This window comes from Palaemon carinicauda, chromosome 13 (assembly GCF_036898095.1).
Source record: "Palaemon carinicauda isolate YSFRI2023 chromosome 13, ASM3689809v2, whole genome shotgun sequence".
NCBI classification, from domain to species: Eukaryota; Metazoa; Arthropoda; class Malacostraca; order Decapoda; family Palaemonidae; genus Palaemon; species Palaemon carinicauda.
Window position 1 is genome coordinate 36,753,832 of NC_090737.1, and position 16,532 is coordinate 36,770,363.

Sequence of the window (16,532 nt, forward strand, 5' to 3'; positions counted from 1 at the left end):
GACCCCTCCGACTGAGACAGTCTGCCAAGACGTTCAAGTCCCCCTGGATAAATCTCGTTAACAGGGAGATGCCTCGATTTCTTGACCAAATGAGCAGGTCCCTTGCGATCTCGTACAGCGTGAGGGAGTGTGTGCCTCCTTGCTTGGAGATGTACGCCAAAGCTGTGGTATTGTCGGAGTTGACCTCTACCACTTTGTTTCGAAGGAGGCTTTCGAATTTCATCAAGGCCAAGTGGACTGCCAATAGCTCCTTGCCGTTGATGTGCATGCTCTTCTGACTTGAGGTCCACAGACCTGAGCATTCCCGACCGTCCAGGGTCGCACCCCAACCCAAATCCGACGCGTCTGAGAACAACACGTGGTTTGGGTTCTTGACTGCTAGGGATAGTCCCTCTCTCAGACTGATATTGCTGTTCCACCATTTCAGGCATGCCTTTACTGGTTCGGAGACCGGGATAGATACCGTCTCTAACGTCTTGTCCTTGTTCCAGTGAGAGGCTAGATGGAACTGGAGAGGCCGAAGTTGTAGTCTCCCTAGCGAGACAAACTGCTCCAGGGATGATAGAGTTCCTACGAGACTCATCCAATTCCTGACTGAACACCGTTCTCTCTTCAGCATTAGTTGGACTTTGAGCAGGGCTTGTTCTATTCGGGTGGCAGACGGAAAAGCCCGAAAAACTGGACTGCGAATCTCCATCCCTAAATATAGAATAGTCTGGGATGGGATCAGTTGGGACTTTCTAGGTTGACCAAAAGTCCCAATTCCTTGGTCAGACCCAACGTCCAATGAAGATCCTGCAGACAGCGATGATTGGATGATGCCCTGAGAAGCCAGTCGTCCAAGTACAGGGAGGCTCGGATTCCCGATAAATGGAGGAATTTTGCCACATTCCTCATGAGCCTCGTAAACACGAGAGGAGCAGGACTGAGGCCAAAGCACAGGGCCCGAAACTGGTATACCACATTCCTGAAAACAAACCTCGGAAACGGTTGGGAATCCGGGTGTATAGGAATGTGGAAGTACGCATCTCGTAGGTCGAGAGAGACCATCCAGTCTCCCTCTCTGACCGCTGCTAAGACGGACTTCGTGGTCTCCATAGTGAACTTTGTTTTCGTAACAAAAACGTTGAGCGTACTGACGTCTAGCACCGGTCTCCAACCTCTTGTATGCTTTGGAACTAGGAAGAGACGGTTGTAAAACCCCGGTGATTGAAGGTCCGAGACTTTCACCACCGCTCCCTTCTCTAGCAACAGACACACTTCTTGGTTTAGGGCTTGTCTCTTTGACTCCTCTCGGTACCTGGGAGAGAGGTCTATGGGAGTTGTCACTAGAGGAGGTTTGCGTACAAACGATATTTTGTACCCCTCTCTGAGCAACCGAACAGACTCTTGGTCTGCACCCCTCTTCTCCCAGGCCTGCCAGAAGCTCTTCAATCTGGCCCCTACCGCTGTCTGAGGCTGTGGGCAGTCAGACTCTGCCACGTGAGGACTTGGCTCCTCTCTTCTTACCTCTCTTTCCCTCGGCACGAGCGCTTCCCCTGCTGGGAGCTCTGCCACGAAAGGGCGGGATAAATCTGGATGCCGGAGTCTCGATCCTGGGTCTTACAGCAAGGGATGTAGAAGGAGCCCCTTTGCGAGCAGAGGACGCCACCAAGTCATGGGTGTCCTTCTGCACAAGCGAAGAAGCTATATCCTTAACCAGTTGTTGCGGAAACAAGGACGCTGATAAGGGAGCAAAGAGCAGTTCTGATCTCTGACAGGGAGTAACTCCTGCCGAAAGAAAAGAGCAAAGGATTTCTCGCTTCTTTAAGACTCCCGACGTAAAGGTGGAGGCGAGCTCATTGGAGCCATCGCGGATGGCTTTATCCATACATGACATGATAAGTAAGGAAACATCTTGGTCGGCAGACGAGATTTTCCTACTTAAAGCTCCTAATGACCAGTCAAGAAAGTTAAATACTTCAAAGGCCCTGTATACGCCTTTAAGCAGATGGTCAAGGTCCGAGGAGGACCAACTAATCTTCGAGCGTCTCATGGCCAGGCGACGGGGAGAGTCTACGAGGCTTGAGAAGTCACCCTGGGCAGAGGCAGGGACTCCCAAGCCGAGAACTTCTCCCGTGTCATACCAGACGCTTGATCTAGATGCAAGCTTAGAAGGAGGGAAGGCAAAGGCCGTCTTCCCCAAATTCCTCCTGGCATCCAACCAGTCGCCTAAAAGTCGTAAAGCCCTCTTGGAAGAGCGAGAAAGCACTAGCTTAGTAAAGGCTGGCTTGGTAGCAGGTAAGCCTAGAGCAAACTCAGACGGTGGTGAACGAGGAGCAACGGCAACAAAGTGATTGGGAAAAAGATCCTTGAAAATCAACATGATCTTCTTAAAGTCCATCGAAGGAGGAACCGTCTTAGGTTCGTCTAATTCTGAAGGATGAACATCATGATGAGGATCAGCAACGTCCTCATCTGAAGGATCTTCGTCCGACAACTGCTGAGTAACAAGCAAAGGGGAGACCTGCCTTGGTGGCAATGCTTGACAAGCAGAGTCCACACGCACTGGTGCATCAGTAGCAGTCCAGGACGCTACGTCATGTAACTGCTTAACAGCCTGACTGTCAACAACAACAGGAGCGGGAGGACGCTCGACGTCAACTCGAGACTGCCTTGACTGCCTAGACTGAGCAGTCAAAACAACTCTTGACTGCGGTGCTTGATGCTCAGCGTCAAAACAAGTCAACTTCGCTGGTTGGCGAACGTCCTGAACGTCAACAAGAGCTTTAGGAAGCGGCTGAACGTCCACATGCGGCTGAAAGTCAACACGGGACTGCATCGAGTGAGGCTCTACAAAACATGACTGACGTGACTTAGTAACGCCAACGTCAACAGGACGAGCAAAGGCTCGTTTGGGCGGCTGACGGCCAGGATCTCGATCAGCTAAGTGGCGAGGATCATCGTGAACCTTTTCAGCAGAATAGTCCTCCATAAGAGAGGCGAGCTTAATCTGCATGTCTTGCAGTACAACCCATTTAGGATCAACGGGAATGGGTGCGGTAAGAGACGAGGGTAACGTCTGTGACTGCAAAACCTTGCCTACACCAAGACTCTCGGAGCCTGTGTTACGTTTCTGCTTAGGCGGCGAGCAGTCTTCCGATGACTGCATAGGGTCAGAGCTGTCCCAATGGCTACAACCAGGACGCTGGACCTGTCCTGAAGGGACTGACTTTCGCTTTAAGGGCCTCGAAACCTTGCTCCACGGTTTCTTACGCGAAAAGCCTTCCGATGACGAGGAGAAAATCGTCTCGCTCGTCTTATGGTAGGGGCGGTCTTGATGAGACACGCCTGAAACCATAGAGGGAACGTCTGTTCGCTGATCAAGGCCTCTCGAACCCATAAGTCGTACGACATTACTTCTCCCTGGGGCTTGGGAGCTTGCAAGAGGTCTCGGACTAGGCGAACGACAGGCACGAACAGACGAACCCTCTGTCGCAACACTGATAACACTTTGCGCACTAATCACTTTCCCACGATTTTCCACTGTGGCACTCTGACACTTTAACTCTTTAACGTCAGCCATGAGTTGATTACGGTCTGTAGCTAACGACTCAACTCTTTCGCCCAAAGCATGAATGGCACGTAACATATCCCGCATTGATGGTTCCTGAGTGCTAGTAGAGGGTTCAGGCACAACTACTACAGGGGAAGGATTAGGTTCAGGGGCATGGGAGGAGGAAAATTCTAACAATCTAGAGGAACTTCTCCTCACCCTATCTCTCTCGAGCTTACGAGAATACTTGTCATATTCAAGCCAATCGAATTCCGAAAGGCCCACGCACTCCTCACACCGATCTCCTAATTGACAGGTTTTACCCCGACAATTAGAACACACAGTATGTGGGTCGAGAGAGGCCTTTGGAAGACGCTTATTGCAATCCCTAGCATTACACTTACGAAATCTAGGAATTGGAGAAGGGTCAGCCATTTTGAAAAAGTCAAAGAAAGTCCAAAAAACAATCCAAAGTCATCAACAATTAAATCTGTCCAAAAAAGAGTTCAAGAGTTTAAGTTGAAGATAAAACACCTGCACTGCGAAAGCTCAAACCAAAATGAAGTACTTCACCAAGTCTGTTGAAAAACTCCAGGTTAACAGACCGACAGAGAAGAATTGAGGCTTGTTTACATGCATATGCGGTATCTGGCCGATAGTTGGCGCTGGTGGGCACACCCGCAACCTTCATAGCAGCGATCGCTCGCGAGTTTTTGTGTGTTTTCTGTCGAGCCGCCGGAGCAGCAGCTATTATATATTCACCGGCTAAGTTAAATATTTAAAAATTGTTTTATTTTTGGCAAGATATGTTATGAATTTTTTTTTGTTCCGTAACCGAAATACAAACCACGCTATTTACATTGGGTTTACCTTTCGACGTAGCTGAAATTGACGAGCCAATAGATTTTAACGAGGGTTAACTACCCCCGCGCTAGTTAGCGGGGGTAGGGGAAGGGGTAGCTTGCTACCCCTCCCCCCCCCACACACCGGTGATTTGCTTCACTTCACTTTTGGCTCGGACGATGTGCAGACGTGTCTGTCTATCGTCCTCGTTTTTGACAGCCTTAATCTTTTATTTGCTTTTCCTCAGCTTTGTGTGTTTGAAGTTGGCCTCGCCCTTTGGTGTTCATCATGCGCAAGTGCCCTGGGATTGCCGGCTGCCCTTGCGGTACCTTCATGTCTGCGGTGGATACCGATCCTCACACCCTTTGCCCGCAGTGTCGAGGCCGACGGTGTGATAGTGAAAATACATGTAGTGAGTGTAGGGAGTGGTCTGCCTCCCAGTGGGGGAGGTTTGCCCGCTGGCGTAAGAAGAAGTCCAAGAGAGACCGTTCTCCTTCGAGGGTTGCCTTGAAGGAGGAAGGCTCTCGGGACTCTTCTTCCGCCGCCCAAACCTCCTCCGAAGCTCCCCCTCGTCCGGCTCCTAGTGAGAGGCCGCCGAGTGGGAGCGCAATCCCTAGTTCTGTTTCCCGACCTCGGGGTGCGGGAGAGGGCGTCGCCTCCCATAGCGGGGCGGTTCCCCCTCCTTCTCCGGGGGAGGATTTTGATAATGTTAATTCTATGTATAATGATGATCTTTTTCAGCTTTGGGGTTCCTTGGGGCTTAAGGGCCTGCCCTCCAAGGAAGCCCTGTTTGACCTTATTCAGTTGGGTGCCGCTGTCAAGCAGTCGCCGGTGATAGCAGAGGTAGATTCTCTGTCTATCGTCGACGTCGTGGTGGCAGAGGCTTCCGACGAGTCTGGTCAAACCTCTGCGGCTCCTGATGTTGATGACGTTGCTGAAGGCTCTCCTCCCCCTTCTGTACATCCTTCGGAGGGGGAAGGGGGTCCTACGGGCTCTCCTGCGGCTAAGTCTCTCCCTCGGGGGAGCACTCTGACTGAGACTCCTCTTCGGAGGACTGATGATCCTGACGACCTCCCTCGTGGCCGCCTTCGCCGTAAGGCTCATCGTCCGCTTCGCCGCAAGGGCCTCCCGTCTCCCTATAAGGGTGTCAAGAGGCGCCTTTTCGAGTCTTCTCCTCCTCCGTCCTCCGATGGGGGGACTCCTCACCAGAAGCAGTCTGTAGCAGCCGCGTCCTTAGACCTCTCCGGGGATCGTTCACGTTCTCCCACGCCTTCCAGACCTTCTACTTCCTGTGCAGACGGCCAGCAGTCTGATCTCGTCAGCCGACGGGCACCGGTCCCTCCGGGGCAAAGGGATGTCGCCCACGGTGTGGGCGCTTCCCTTGCGCGTCAGGGTTTCCCTGCGCGCCCTTCTGCGCGTTCACGTGTAGTTGCACACCAACGCTCTCCTGCTCGTCAGCGCTCTCCTGCTCGTCAGCGCTCTCCTGATCGCCAGCGCTCTCCTGATCGCCAGCGCTCTCCTGCTCGCCAGCGCTCTTCTGATGATCGACTCCCTACTGCTCACCAGCGCTCTCCTAAGGACAACGAACATCCTCTTGTTCCTGCTGCGCGCCCAGCGCGCCAACGGTCTCCTGAGCGCACTAGATCTCCTGCTCGTCAACGCGCACCTGTGCTTCCAGTTCCTGACGCGCCCTGTGGGCCCACGCTCGCCCACGCGCCCTAGAACTCCGGTTCAGGACATGGGCAAGGACTCAACTTCTCCTCGCCCTCGCGATCCTGCTCGTCAGCTTTCTCCTGCGCGTACATATAGAGTTCCTGCACGCCCACGCGCCCCCTCTTCCTGAGCCCACTCGCGAGTGTTCGCCTTTGCGCGTCGCGCCAACAGCTCCTGCGCAGCCTTCTACGTGCCGTCTCCCTGCTCGCCAGCGTTCTCCAGCGCGACAGCGATCTCCGACGCGTCAACGTTCTCCTGCTCGTCAGCGATCTCCTGCGCGTCAACGATCACCAGCACGTCAGCGTTCCCCTGAGCGCCGGCGATCTCCAGATCCTCCTCGTGATCTATCGCCTGCGCGCAAGCGCTCTCCTACACGTCAGCGCCCAGCAGATCCGGAGAAACATAGGTCCCCTTCGATCAGCTCGCCCACGCGCGGTTGCTCGCCTGTGCGTTCTACGCGCCATCGCTCGCCAACGCGCCATCGCTCGCCAACGCGCCACCACGCGCCAACGCGCCATCGCTCGACTGCACGCCAGTGTTCGCCTGCGCGCCAGCGTTCGCCAACGCGCCTTCGATCGCCGACTCGCCATCACTCGCCCACGCGTCACAGGTCTCCAGGACACTATCGGTCCCCTGGCCCTCAGCGGTCTCCTGAGCGCTCTCGTTCGCCCACGCGCCAGCGCGTTTACTCGCCAACGCACTCACTCGCCAGCTCGCCCGCTCGCCCACGCGCTCACTCGCCTATGCGCCCGCGCGCGATCGCCCCCGCGCTCGTTTGTCTGCGCGCCCGCACTCCAACAGCCCCTTGCGCGCCATTCTTTCGGGTCACCCTCGCGTGAGCGTCAGCACGACCCCCGTTCGCGTCGGGTTCCGTAGCTCGCGTCAGCAGCAGGGACGCGTGTCGCCAGGTCGCAGTCGGGATCGCCTCCACCTAAGCGCAGGTCTCTTTTGCAGGACAAGGAAGGACCTTCGGAGAGGTCAAGGCAACCTATTTTCCCCTTCTTTTTTGCAGGCAGGTCCAGTGGTGTCCACTCCGAAGGATCGCCCGATCCCCTTCCCTCCAGCGGGAATTTCGGACTCTGTGTCCGTGTCTCGGCAGTCCTGGTTTGGTCCTCTGATGCGGGCGTTAGTGAAGGCTATGAAGCCGGCACTCGCCGATCTAGGACACAAGCCAGCGACGGCCTCGCCCCCGCTGAAGAGAAGGAGAGGAGTGGACTTCGTGGTGACTTCTCCCAGGGAGAAATTGGTTCCTAATAGGTCCGGCAGGAAGGCCCTGTCCCCTTTGCAGTCGTTTTCTCCTTCTCTCGTAGACGAAGCTTTTTCGTCCTCTGGAGAGTCCAGTGAGGCGGCGGTCTCCCCCTCGGCACCAAGGGGGGAGTCACCTCCTCGTGGAGGAGAATCGTCTCGCGCGGAAGGTGCCTACGAGACCACTTTGCTGGAGTCTTGTATCCCGCCCAGGAGGGAACCCAAGGACTCCAAGACGTTGCCGAAGTTTTCTGCACGTATTCGTCAGGAACCAGCTAGACCCCGGGAGAACGTCCACGTGTCTCCCCAGGAGGAGCTTCCGGGGACAGGAGACTTAGCTGCCAGTCCGCAGGGAGGAGAGCAGCAAGAGTCTGAGCATGCCTTCTGGCAGGTCTTGGGCCTGATGAGATAGCTCAACGGGTTCATGGACCCTGTGATCGCGCCCCCCCCCCGTGAAGGCAAGGACACGATCCTGGATCAGGTTTATGGAACTCGGAAGCCCCCAAAGGCCAGCGCGGCTCTGCCCTGGTCCCAGGGGCTGAAGAGTGCCAGAGCCAGGGCCAACACTCAGCTCGCAGTACTTGCTTCCTCCAGTCGTTCCTCTGCCGGGAACAAACTCCTCCCACCTCCTCGTCTCCAGCAGAGGAGGTTTTTTGAGATCATGGGGGAGTCTAGCCTCGCTCTTCCCCTCCATTCGGTAGAAGAGCTTACTAGGGGAGTTCCTCTTGAAAAGGTCTCCGCCCGGCAGGTGAAGTTCTCGGCGTCGGAGATCCTAAGCCATGAGAAGGTCGCGAAGTGCGCCATGCAGGCCACTTCGTGGCTGGATGTCTGGCTAGGTTCTCTGGGCATCCTATTGCGCTCTGAGGATCTGTCTAAGGAGAGCAATAGGAAGGCCCTGGAGACCTTCCTCCTCTCGGGCACTCGCTCCATCGAGTTCCTGGCACATCAGGTTACCAACCTGTGGGCCAACTCTGTGCTCAAGCGTCGTGATGCGGTGACCGAGAAGATCCATCTGAAGGTCCCCGCCGTGGATGTCAACAGGCTCAGACACGCCTCCTTCCTCGGGGGGGAATTTGTTTGAGCCCCAGGACATGGAACATACAGCTGAGAGGTGGAGAAAGTCTAGTCAGGACTCCCTTCTCCAAAGGGCCCTTGCATATCAGCCCTACAAGCCTCCAGCTCCGCAGCAACATCAGCAGCAGCCTCGTAAGACACCGAAGCAGGTGCCGGCAGCTAAGAAAGTGGTGTCTAAGCCCCAGCCCTTTCCTGCCAAGGACAAGAGGGCCGGTAAGTCCTCCAGGGGAGGCAAGACTCCTAGAGGGAGCGGCCGCGGCCGCAAACGCTAGGAGTGGCATTCCCCCCGCGTGTCCACCTGTGGGGGGATGCCTTCAAAGTTGCGTGCACAGGTGGCAGCAACACGGGGCCGATGCTTGGACGGTCTCCGTGATCGGCCAAGGCTATCGCGTCCCATTCACGACATCTCAACCTCCCCTGACAGCGAATCCAGTGTCGTTGAGCTCCTATGCCATGGGATCGGTAAAGGGGCTAGCCCTTCAGGCGGAAGTCGAGACCATGCTTAAGAAGGATGCTCTCCAGGAGGTCGTCGACGGCTCCCAGGCTTCTTCAGTTGACTCTTTCTTGTAAAGAAGGCGTCTGGAGGCTGGAGACCCGTCATCGACCTCTTGGCTCTGAATAAGTTTGTCAAGCAAACTCTGTTCAGCATGGAGACAGCGGACACGGTCAGACTTGCGGTGAGACCACAAGACTTCATGTGCACACTGGATCTGAAGGATGCATACTTCCAGATCCCAATCCATCCGTCTTCCAGGAAGTACTTGAGATTCAGCCTAGACAGCAAGACCTACCAGTTCAAGGTGCTGTGCTTCGGTCTCTCCACAGCACCTCAGGTGTTCACCAGAGTGTTTACCCTGATTTCGTCTTGGGCGCACAGGAACGACATCCGTCTCCTCCGTTATCTGGACGACTGGCTGATCCTAGCAGACTCGGAGTTGACCCTTCTTCAACACCGAGACAGGCTTCTGGGGCTTTGCCAGGATCTGGGGATCGTGGTAAATCTCGAGAAGTCCTCTCTGCAGCCGTCCCAACGACTGGTTTATCTAGGCATGTTGTTAGACACCAATCTCCACAAAGCCTTTCCATCACACGACAGGATAGCAAGGCTGAGGAGGGTGGCGGAACCCTTCCTCAGGCGAGAAGAGCTTCCAGCCCAATCGTGGTTGCGTCTCTTAGGTCACCTGTCTTCCCTGGCCCGTCTGGTTCCAAACGGCCGTCTCAGGATGAGATCCCTGCAGTAGCGGCTCAAGTCCCGTTGGAATCAAGGATCCGATTCCCCGGACTTCCTGGTCCCGATAGGACCTTCGGAACAGGCGGACCTGCGGTGGTGGCTGGTCGACGAGAACCTGCGAAAGGGAGTGGATCTTCTCGTCCTCCCCCCGGAATTGACACTGTTTTCGGACGCGTCAAAAGAAGGGTGGGGGGGCGCACATTCTGAACCAGAGGACCTCAGGCCTTTGGTCAGAATCAGAAAAGTACCTGCACATCAACCTGCTAGAAATGAAGGCCGTTTTCCTGGCTCTTCAACAGTTCCAACGGACCCTGGCGGGTCACTCCGTGGTGGTGATGAGCGACAACACCACGGTAGTGGCTTATATCAACAAGCAGGGAGGTACTTTTTCGCAGCAGCTATCCCATCTTGCAGTAGAGATTCTGAGGTGGACCGAAGTCCACTCGATAACACTATCAGCTCGCTTCATTCCTGGCAAGAGGAATGTGCTCACCGACAGTCTGAGCAGGGCTTCGCAGATAGTGAGTACCGAGTGGTTTTTGGATCCTCAGATAGCCAACAAAGTCCTGACTTTGTGGGGTTCCCCGACCGTGGATCTGTTCGCGACAGCTTTGAATTTCAAACTGCCCCTGTATTGCTCCCCAGTCCCAGACCCCAAGGCACTCTAGCAAGATGCTTTCCAACAACGGTGGGACAACATCGACGTGTACGCCTTCCCACTGTTCTGTCTGATGAGAAGGGTGCTCAACAGGACCAAACTATCGGTCAACTTGTCGATGACTCTGATAGCTCCGCTATGGCATCACGCAGAATGGTTCCCGGACCTTCTGCAGCTCCTGACTGAGCTCCTGAGAGAACTTCCCCCACGACACGAGCTACTCAGACAACCACATTGCAACATCATCCACAGAGCCGTAGCCTCGCTTCGGTTTCACGCCTGGAGACTGTCCAGTGTCTCCTCACGGAGGGAGGCTTTTCACAACAGGTTGCAGAGAGAATGTCTCGGCACCTGCGAAAGTCCTCTGAGGGAGTCTACCAGGCGAAGTGGAGAGTCTTCTATGGTTGGTGTCGTGGGAGGGCTATCTCTCCACTCGATGCCACTATTCCAGCAATAGTGGAGTTTCTCGTTTATTTGCGGGAGGAAATGCGCCTTTCGGTCTCAGCAGTGAAAGGCTATCGCTCAGCCTTAAGCTTGGCCTTTAGGCTGAAAGGAGTGGACATTTCTTCCTCGCTGGAACTCTCTCTACATACGTAGCTATGAGCTTACCTGCCCTCAGTCGGAAGTGAGACCTCCTCCTTGGAACGTGGTTCGGGTCCTCAGGGCTCTTAAGAGACCTCCCTTCGAACCATTACGCCAGGCCTCTGATTGCCACCTGTCTTGGAAGACGGCTTTCCTGCTCGCTTTGGCCTCTGCCAAACGGGTTAGTGAACTTCATGGTCTCTCGTACGACGTCGCCCATTCAAGGGGATGGGGGGAGGTAACGTTCAGGTTCGTCCCTGAGTTTGTTGCCAAGACTCAGAACCCTGGAGTGCCGAACCCACGGTTCGACTCTTTCAGGGTCGTGAGTCTCCGTTCTGTAACAAGCGACCCAGACCAGCTGCTATTATGTCCAGTGAGGAGTCTGAGGTGTTACTTGAAGAGAACAGCTGCAGTTCGTCCTCAGGTGCAAGCATTGTTTGTTAGCACAGGCAGGACGAAGAAGAGGGTCATCAAGAACACCATCTCGGCTTGGATTCGAAGGGTTATCCATCACGCCTTGAATCCGGACCCTCCTCCGTCACGTCGCCCTAGGGCACACGACGTCGGGCATCGCTACGTCCCTGGCCTTCAAGAGAAACTTCTCTGTGACGCAGTTACTACAAGCTGGGGTCTGGAAGCGTCAGACGACCTTCACAGCCCACTACCTGCAGGACGTGACCCACAGGAGCCTCGATACTTTTTCTATCGGCCCTGTGGTGGCTGCACAACAGCTGGTCTAGCCATAGGCTCCTTTATGGACAAGTAGCAGTAGGTTGAGGGCGTTGTTACCCGGTTTTAGTCTGCGTGAATGAAAGAGTATGTCTGACCCTTACTTCTTTCTTCATCCTCCCCTCTCTTGGGGAAGCAGCATCCTGGTCTCCGCATAGCTGACCTCAACCTCTGCAGGTAAACCATGCTTCCTTGTGCTCCTAGTATTAAGCTTAATACTGTCGCGTCCCCCATACCCTGACGAGGTGGTATGGGGAACGTCCTATCCTAGATTCCTATCTAAAGGTCTCAAGGTCAACTTCATAGGACGAGTCACGCTCTTTCCTCCACACACAACTTATGTAGGCCACATGTTCCTTGCGAAGCGAGGAACTTGTGAGGTGCAGGGACTCCTTTTCTCAAGTGCTACTCACTTGGAGTCGGAGTCCCCGGGTAAAGCCAAAGTCAGTAAGGCTGGGGACTTTCCACCCTTCCTAAGGGGTAAGTCACCCAATGTAAATAGCGTGGTTTGTATTTCGGTTACGGAACAAGTGACAAATTCGGAGATAATTTGTATTTTTCCTAACCATACAAACCTTAGCTATTTACACATATTTGCCCGCCAGCCCTGTCCCCCAAGTCAAGTCCTACCTCTAAGTGAAGTGAAGCAAATCACCGGTGTGTTGGGGGGGGGAGGGGTAGCAAGCTACCCATTCCCCTACCCCCGTTAACTAGCGCGGGGGTAGTTAACTCTCGTTAAAATCTATTGGCTCGTCAATTTCAGCTACGCCGAAAGGTAAACCCAATGTAAATCTAAGGTTTGTATGGTTAGGAAAAATACAAATTATCTCCGAATTTGTCATATTTTTAATTTTTTCATATACTATGGTATAGTTTTTTTATTTGCATAGTATTCTACTGTACTCTACTTACAGATTAATGAAGAAGGGACTTTATCATATGGGACAAAGCTAAGAAAACAAGTTATAACATGTAGAGAAGAGCAGCTAGCTATAGTTGAATCGGAACACATTGATAAAGCCACAGGTATGCAGTAAATGATATTATAATAATTGAATAAATATATAATGATATAGATTTGGAAATAATTTTAAAAAGTACTTGTTTACAGTATGCAAACCCTAATATTTTACATATTCAATCTGGTACTGGAGTGAGTAGTACTGGATAAAACATTCAAATTAATGGAAACTGCATGCATGATATTAAGGTTACTCTGAGAGCTATTTAAGAAAAAGAGACGTCCATTTTCTCTCTGTTGATTTTATGATTTCACTTGATACTATCATTGTAGCTTTTAAGTGATTGAAAATTAAGTGATTTGGTGTTCTGTTCTCAGTACACCTTGTTAGTTTCTTCTCTTGAATACATATATCATACTGTTTTGATAGCATCATTCCCTAAAATATTATAGCATTTAGTATTTCAGTTTGATCATTGTGTAACAGATGGTACTGTAGATTAGTCATTTATGGATTTTGTTGAATACCCATCATGATGGGTGCAGACATGATATGCTTTCTCCACCCTTTTTCATTTTGTATATTTTTCTTTAATATGTATATGATCCAGGTGTCATGCTGTACCTTTTCTTCATGATCGTATGTGCCTACCATGCCATTGACATCTTTAACAACCAAATTCATTTATTACAAAATTGAAGAAGAAAAAAAAGATACAATGATATGAAAGTGCAGGTAAACAAAACCAGAAGGAGAGACATAATTATCCCCATACAGAACCTTTTAGGAATCAATCCTGTAAATATTTAATCTACATATATACAGTATAAGTATAATTAAAGACCAACATAACAGTGTATATTATCCTCGGTGCTACATTCAAAAGGGACAGCTAAATATCATGTACCGCATAGTAACTTCTTAAAGCCATGCTACAGAAATCTACATAGTATAGTACATTAATTAATGCAACAGTGTGTACATTGCTGTTGCCTGAGTGGTCCAATGATCTCTCCAAGTAACACCACCGCTACAATAAATATCCAGACACAAAAGTTAACAGCAGCCAAAATTGACAGTTAGAACCAAGTCAAAGTTCCAAGCTGGTGACATAAGAAAACTGCAATCTTAATGGAAAACCCCACAACATTGCGGTTCACGGCCTGTACAGTGAGTCAACAGGGTCTGGACATAAATCTCTGACTACCTTCTAACACAAATGTATTGTTTATTTTTTTCACTAAAGTGTCCACTTCACTAATATCCTAAGAATCCCCTCGGTAAATCATTGCTTGCCCTCATCTAGCACTTTCAAAAGCAGAGGGGAGTCCTAATCGCTCTCGCTGCCTAGCTTTAATATGCTTCAATACAGGATTCTTTAATTCAGATAATTTATCCAAGGGACCCTTATTTTTTGACAATCTTCATCTTATAATAAATTTCTAACAATCGACACATTTAGGAAGAGGAAAATTATGTGCATGATCTTATCTTCACTAGTATAATTTTGCCTAAATAGCTATAATTCATTAAAGCTAAATACCGGGAATGTTGTTCTGCTGACTAAATAAAGCATGCATGACGAACGACAGCGTCCAAAATGGCGCCTCCGGTGACCGGCTAAGCTCCAATAAACACATTAAATTTATGCTAATTTCACTGTGAGAAGGGAGCTAAAAATTATACACAGTAAAGATTAAATACTCAACTTTTCAGAGGCAGAAGATGCTGGAGAATGCATAATAAATCCTTGAAAATAGCGATCTAGAACACTAGATAAGCAGGGAGAAACACCGTGCAAAAGCGCTACTGATATAGGAATGAGCCACCATTTTGGCCCCTGTAATAGTAGGGGGGGAAGGGTAACCTTGATAATGGCTCCCCTTCAATTTCGCCACTCTTCCCCCTCAGAGCGAAAACTCTATTTGGGGTGAAGATTGCCATGTGTCGTATCAAGATATACATCCCCTAATATGCGATATCCTTAAGGAAAATTTTTCAATATTTAACTTAGCCGGTGATTATATAGCTGCAACTCTGTTGCTCGACAGACAACTCTACGGAAAAACTCGCCAGCGATCGCTACACAGGTTGCGGGTGTGCCCAACAGCGCCATCTGTCGACCAGATACCCAGCTCTCAATGTAAACAAAGACTCAATTTTCTCTCTGTCGAGGTGTCGACAAGACGTACTTTACTCGCTGTTGCTAAACTGGAGTTTTTCACATCTATTTGGTGAAGTACTATATTCTAGTTTTGAGCTTTCGCTATGCAGGTGTTTTATCTTCATCTTAAATCTTGAACTCGTTTTGGATAGATTTAATTATGGTGACAAAGAGAGTATGGACTTTCTTTCACTTTTAAATGGCCGCCCCTTCCCTTAGACGGAAGTGTGTTTAGGCTTTTAGTAATTATCTTATCACGTTATAGATTTTCCTCTATATATTTTATATCTCTCCGCCTTTATTAGGCCTCTTCGATTAACTTTCCATTTATTATAAACATATAAAAATAAATTTTAATGTTTTGTTTATATGCGACCTTTCCTGAGAGTAGGCGGTCCTAACTTGGAAACCGAAGTTAATCAACGTTGAGCCCTTTATATCATAATTAGCTTTTAAAGAGCTAAGGATTTAAAACTTTTTAAATGTAATATTTTATGAAAGAATTTCTTTGATAGTCTTTGTACTGTTTTCAAAGATGAACTAACGTTTAGTTTATTTATGCTACGCAGTTGTTGACGTTCAGGACGTTCAACATGCGCTCTATCGTTACGATAGAGAGAGAGTGTATCACGGTTTCACTTTGCAGTAAGAGTAAATCGATTCTGACGTTTTGTTCATTCTTTCTTAGCTTAAATGTTTTAAATTCTATTTTAAAGGAACTTTTTATTTGAAAAACCTTTCAGTTTTTTCCTTTAGTCAAATAACATGTTTTTTTGACAAAATATAATTGGGCTCTTCTCTTAGGTGCGAAATCAAGAGAGAAAGAGAGAGAGAGATAGAGACGGAGGGAGAGAGAGGAGAGAAAACGTTCTGTTCAAGCGGGTAACGTTGTTCTCGTGTTACTCTCGTCCCTAGTCGCTGTACGGGGAGGAAGGATAAAACGTTTTTAGTTTTTTATTCTCGTCCCCAGGCTATGTGCGGTGAGAGATTGAAAACGTAGTTATATGAACTAGTGTTTAGTCTCTTTCCCAGCCACTGATTTTTTTATCTTAAAATATAACTGATTTCGCAATTACTACCTTTTAATGAAGGGTAGAATTGCGTGTTTCAGGTAGAAATCAGTAAAAGTTTCGATTTCAGTGAAATAAGTGCAAAACAGAAAATCGAAGTGATAAAGTGATATGCGCAAAGTGTTACAGTGTTGCGTCCGAGGGTTCGTCTGTTCGTGCCTGTCGTTCACCTAGTCCGGGACCTCTTGCATGCTCCCAAGCCCAGGGGAGAAGTAATGTCAAACGACTTATGGGTTCGAGAGGCCTTGATCAACGAACAGACGTTTTCCCTCTATGGTATCGGGTGTATCTTACCAAGATCTCCCCTACCATAAGACGAGAGAGACGTTGTTTCTCCTCGTCATCCGAAGGCTTTTCGCATAAGAAACCTGTCACAAGGTTCGAAGCCCTTAAGCGAAAGTCAGTCCTTTCAGGACAGGTCCAGCGTCCTGGTTACAACCATTAGGACAGCTCTGACCCTATGCAGTCATCGGATAACTGCTCGCCGCCAAACAAAAGCGTAACACAGACTCCGAGAGTCTTTTTTTGTTGGCAAAGTGTTGCGGTTACAGACGTTACCCTCGTCTCTTACCACAACCATTTCCGTTGATCCTTAATGGGTTGTATGGCAAGACATGCAGTATATGCTTGCCTCCCTTATGGAAGACTATTCTGCCGATTAGTCCGTTGAGTCTAGCCGTTTATCTCATCGATATCCTGGCTTTCAGCCAACCTAACGTTCCTTTG

At 50.3% G+C, this 16,532-nt stretch overlaps 1 protein-coding gene across 3 annotated transcripts in view; it reads left to right on the plus strand.

Annotated features, from left to right (window-relative positions):
- The window catches only part of LOC137652285 (uncharacterized), a 156,116-nt gene that overhangs the window by 44,137 nt on the left and 95,447 nt on the right, over window positions 1–16,532 (plus strand). For all 3 annotated transcript variants that reach the window (XM_068385582.1, XM_068385583.1, XM_068385584.1), the window contains exon 6: window positions 12,525–12,636. In XM_068385582.1, the coding sequence (XP_068241683.1) occupies window positions 12,525–12,636 (112 nt within the window). The remainder of the gene's footprint in view (window positions 1–12,524; window positions 12,637–16,532) is intronic.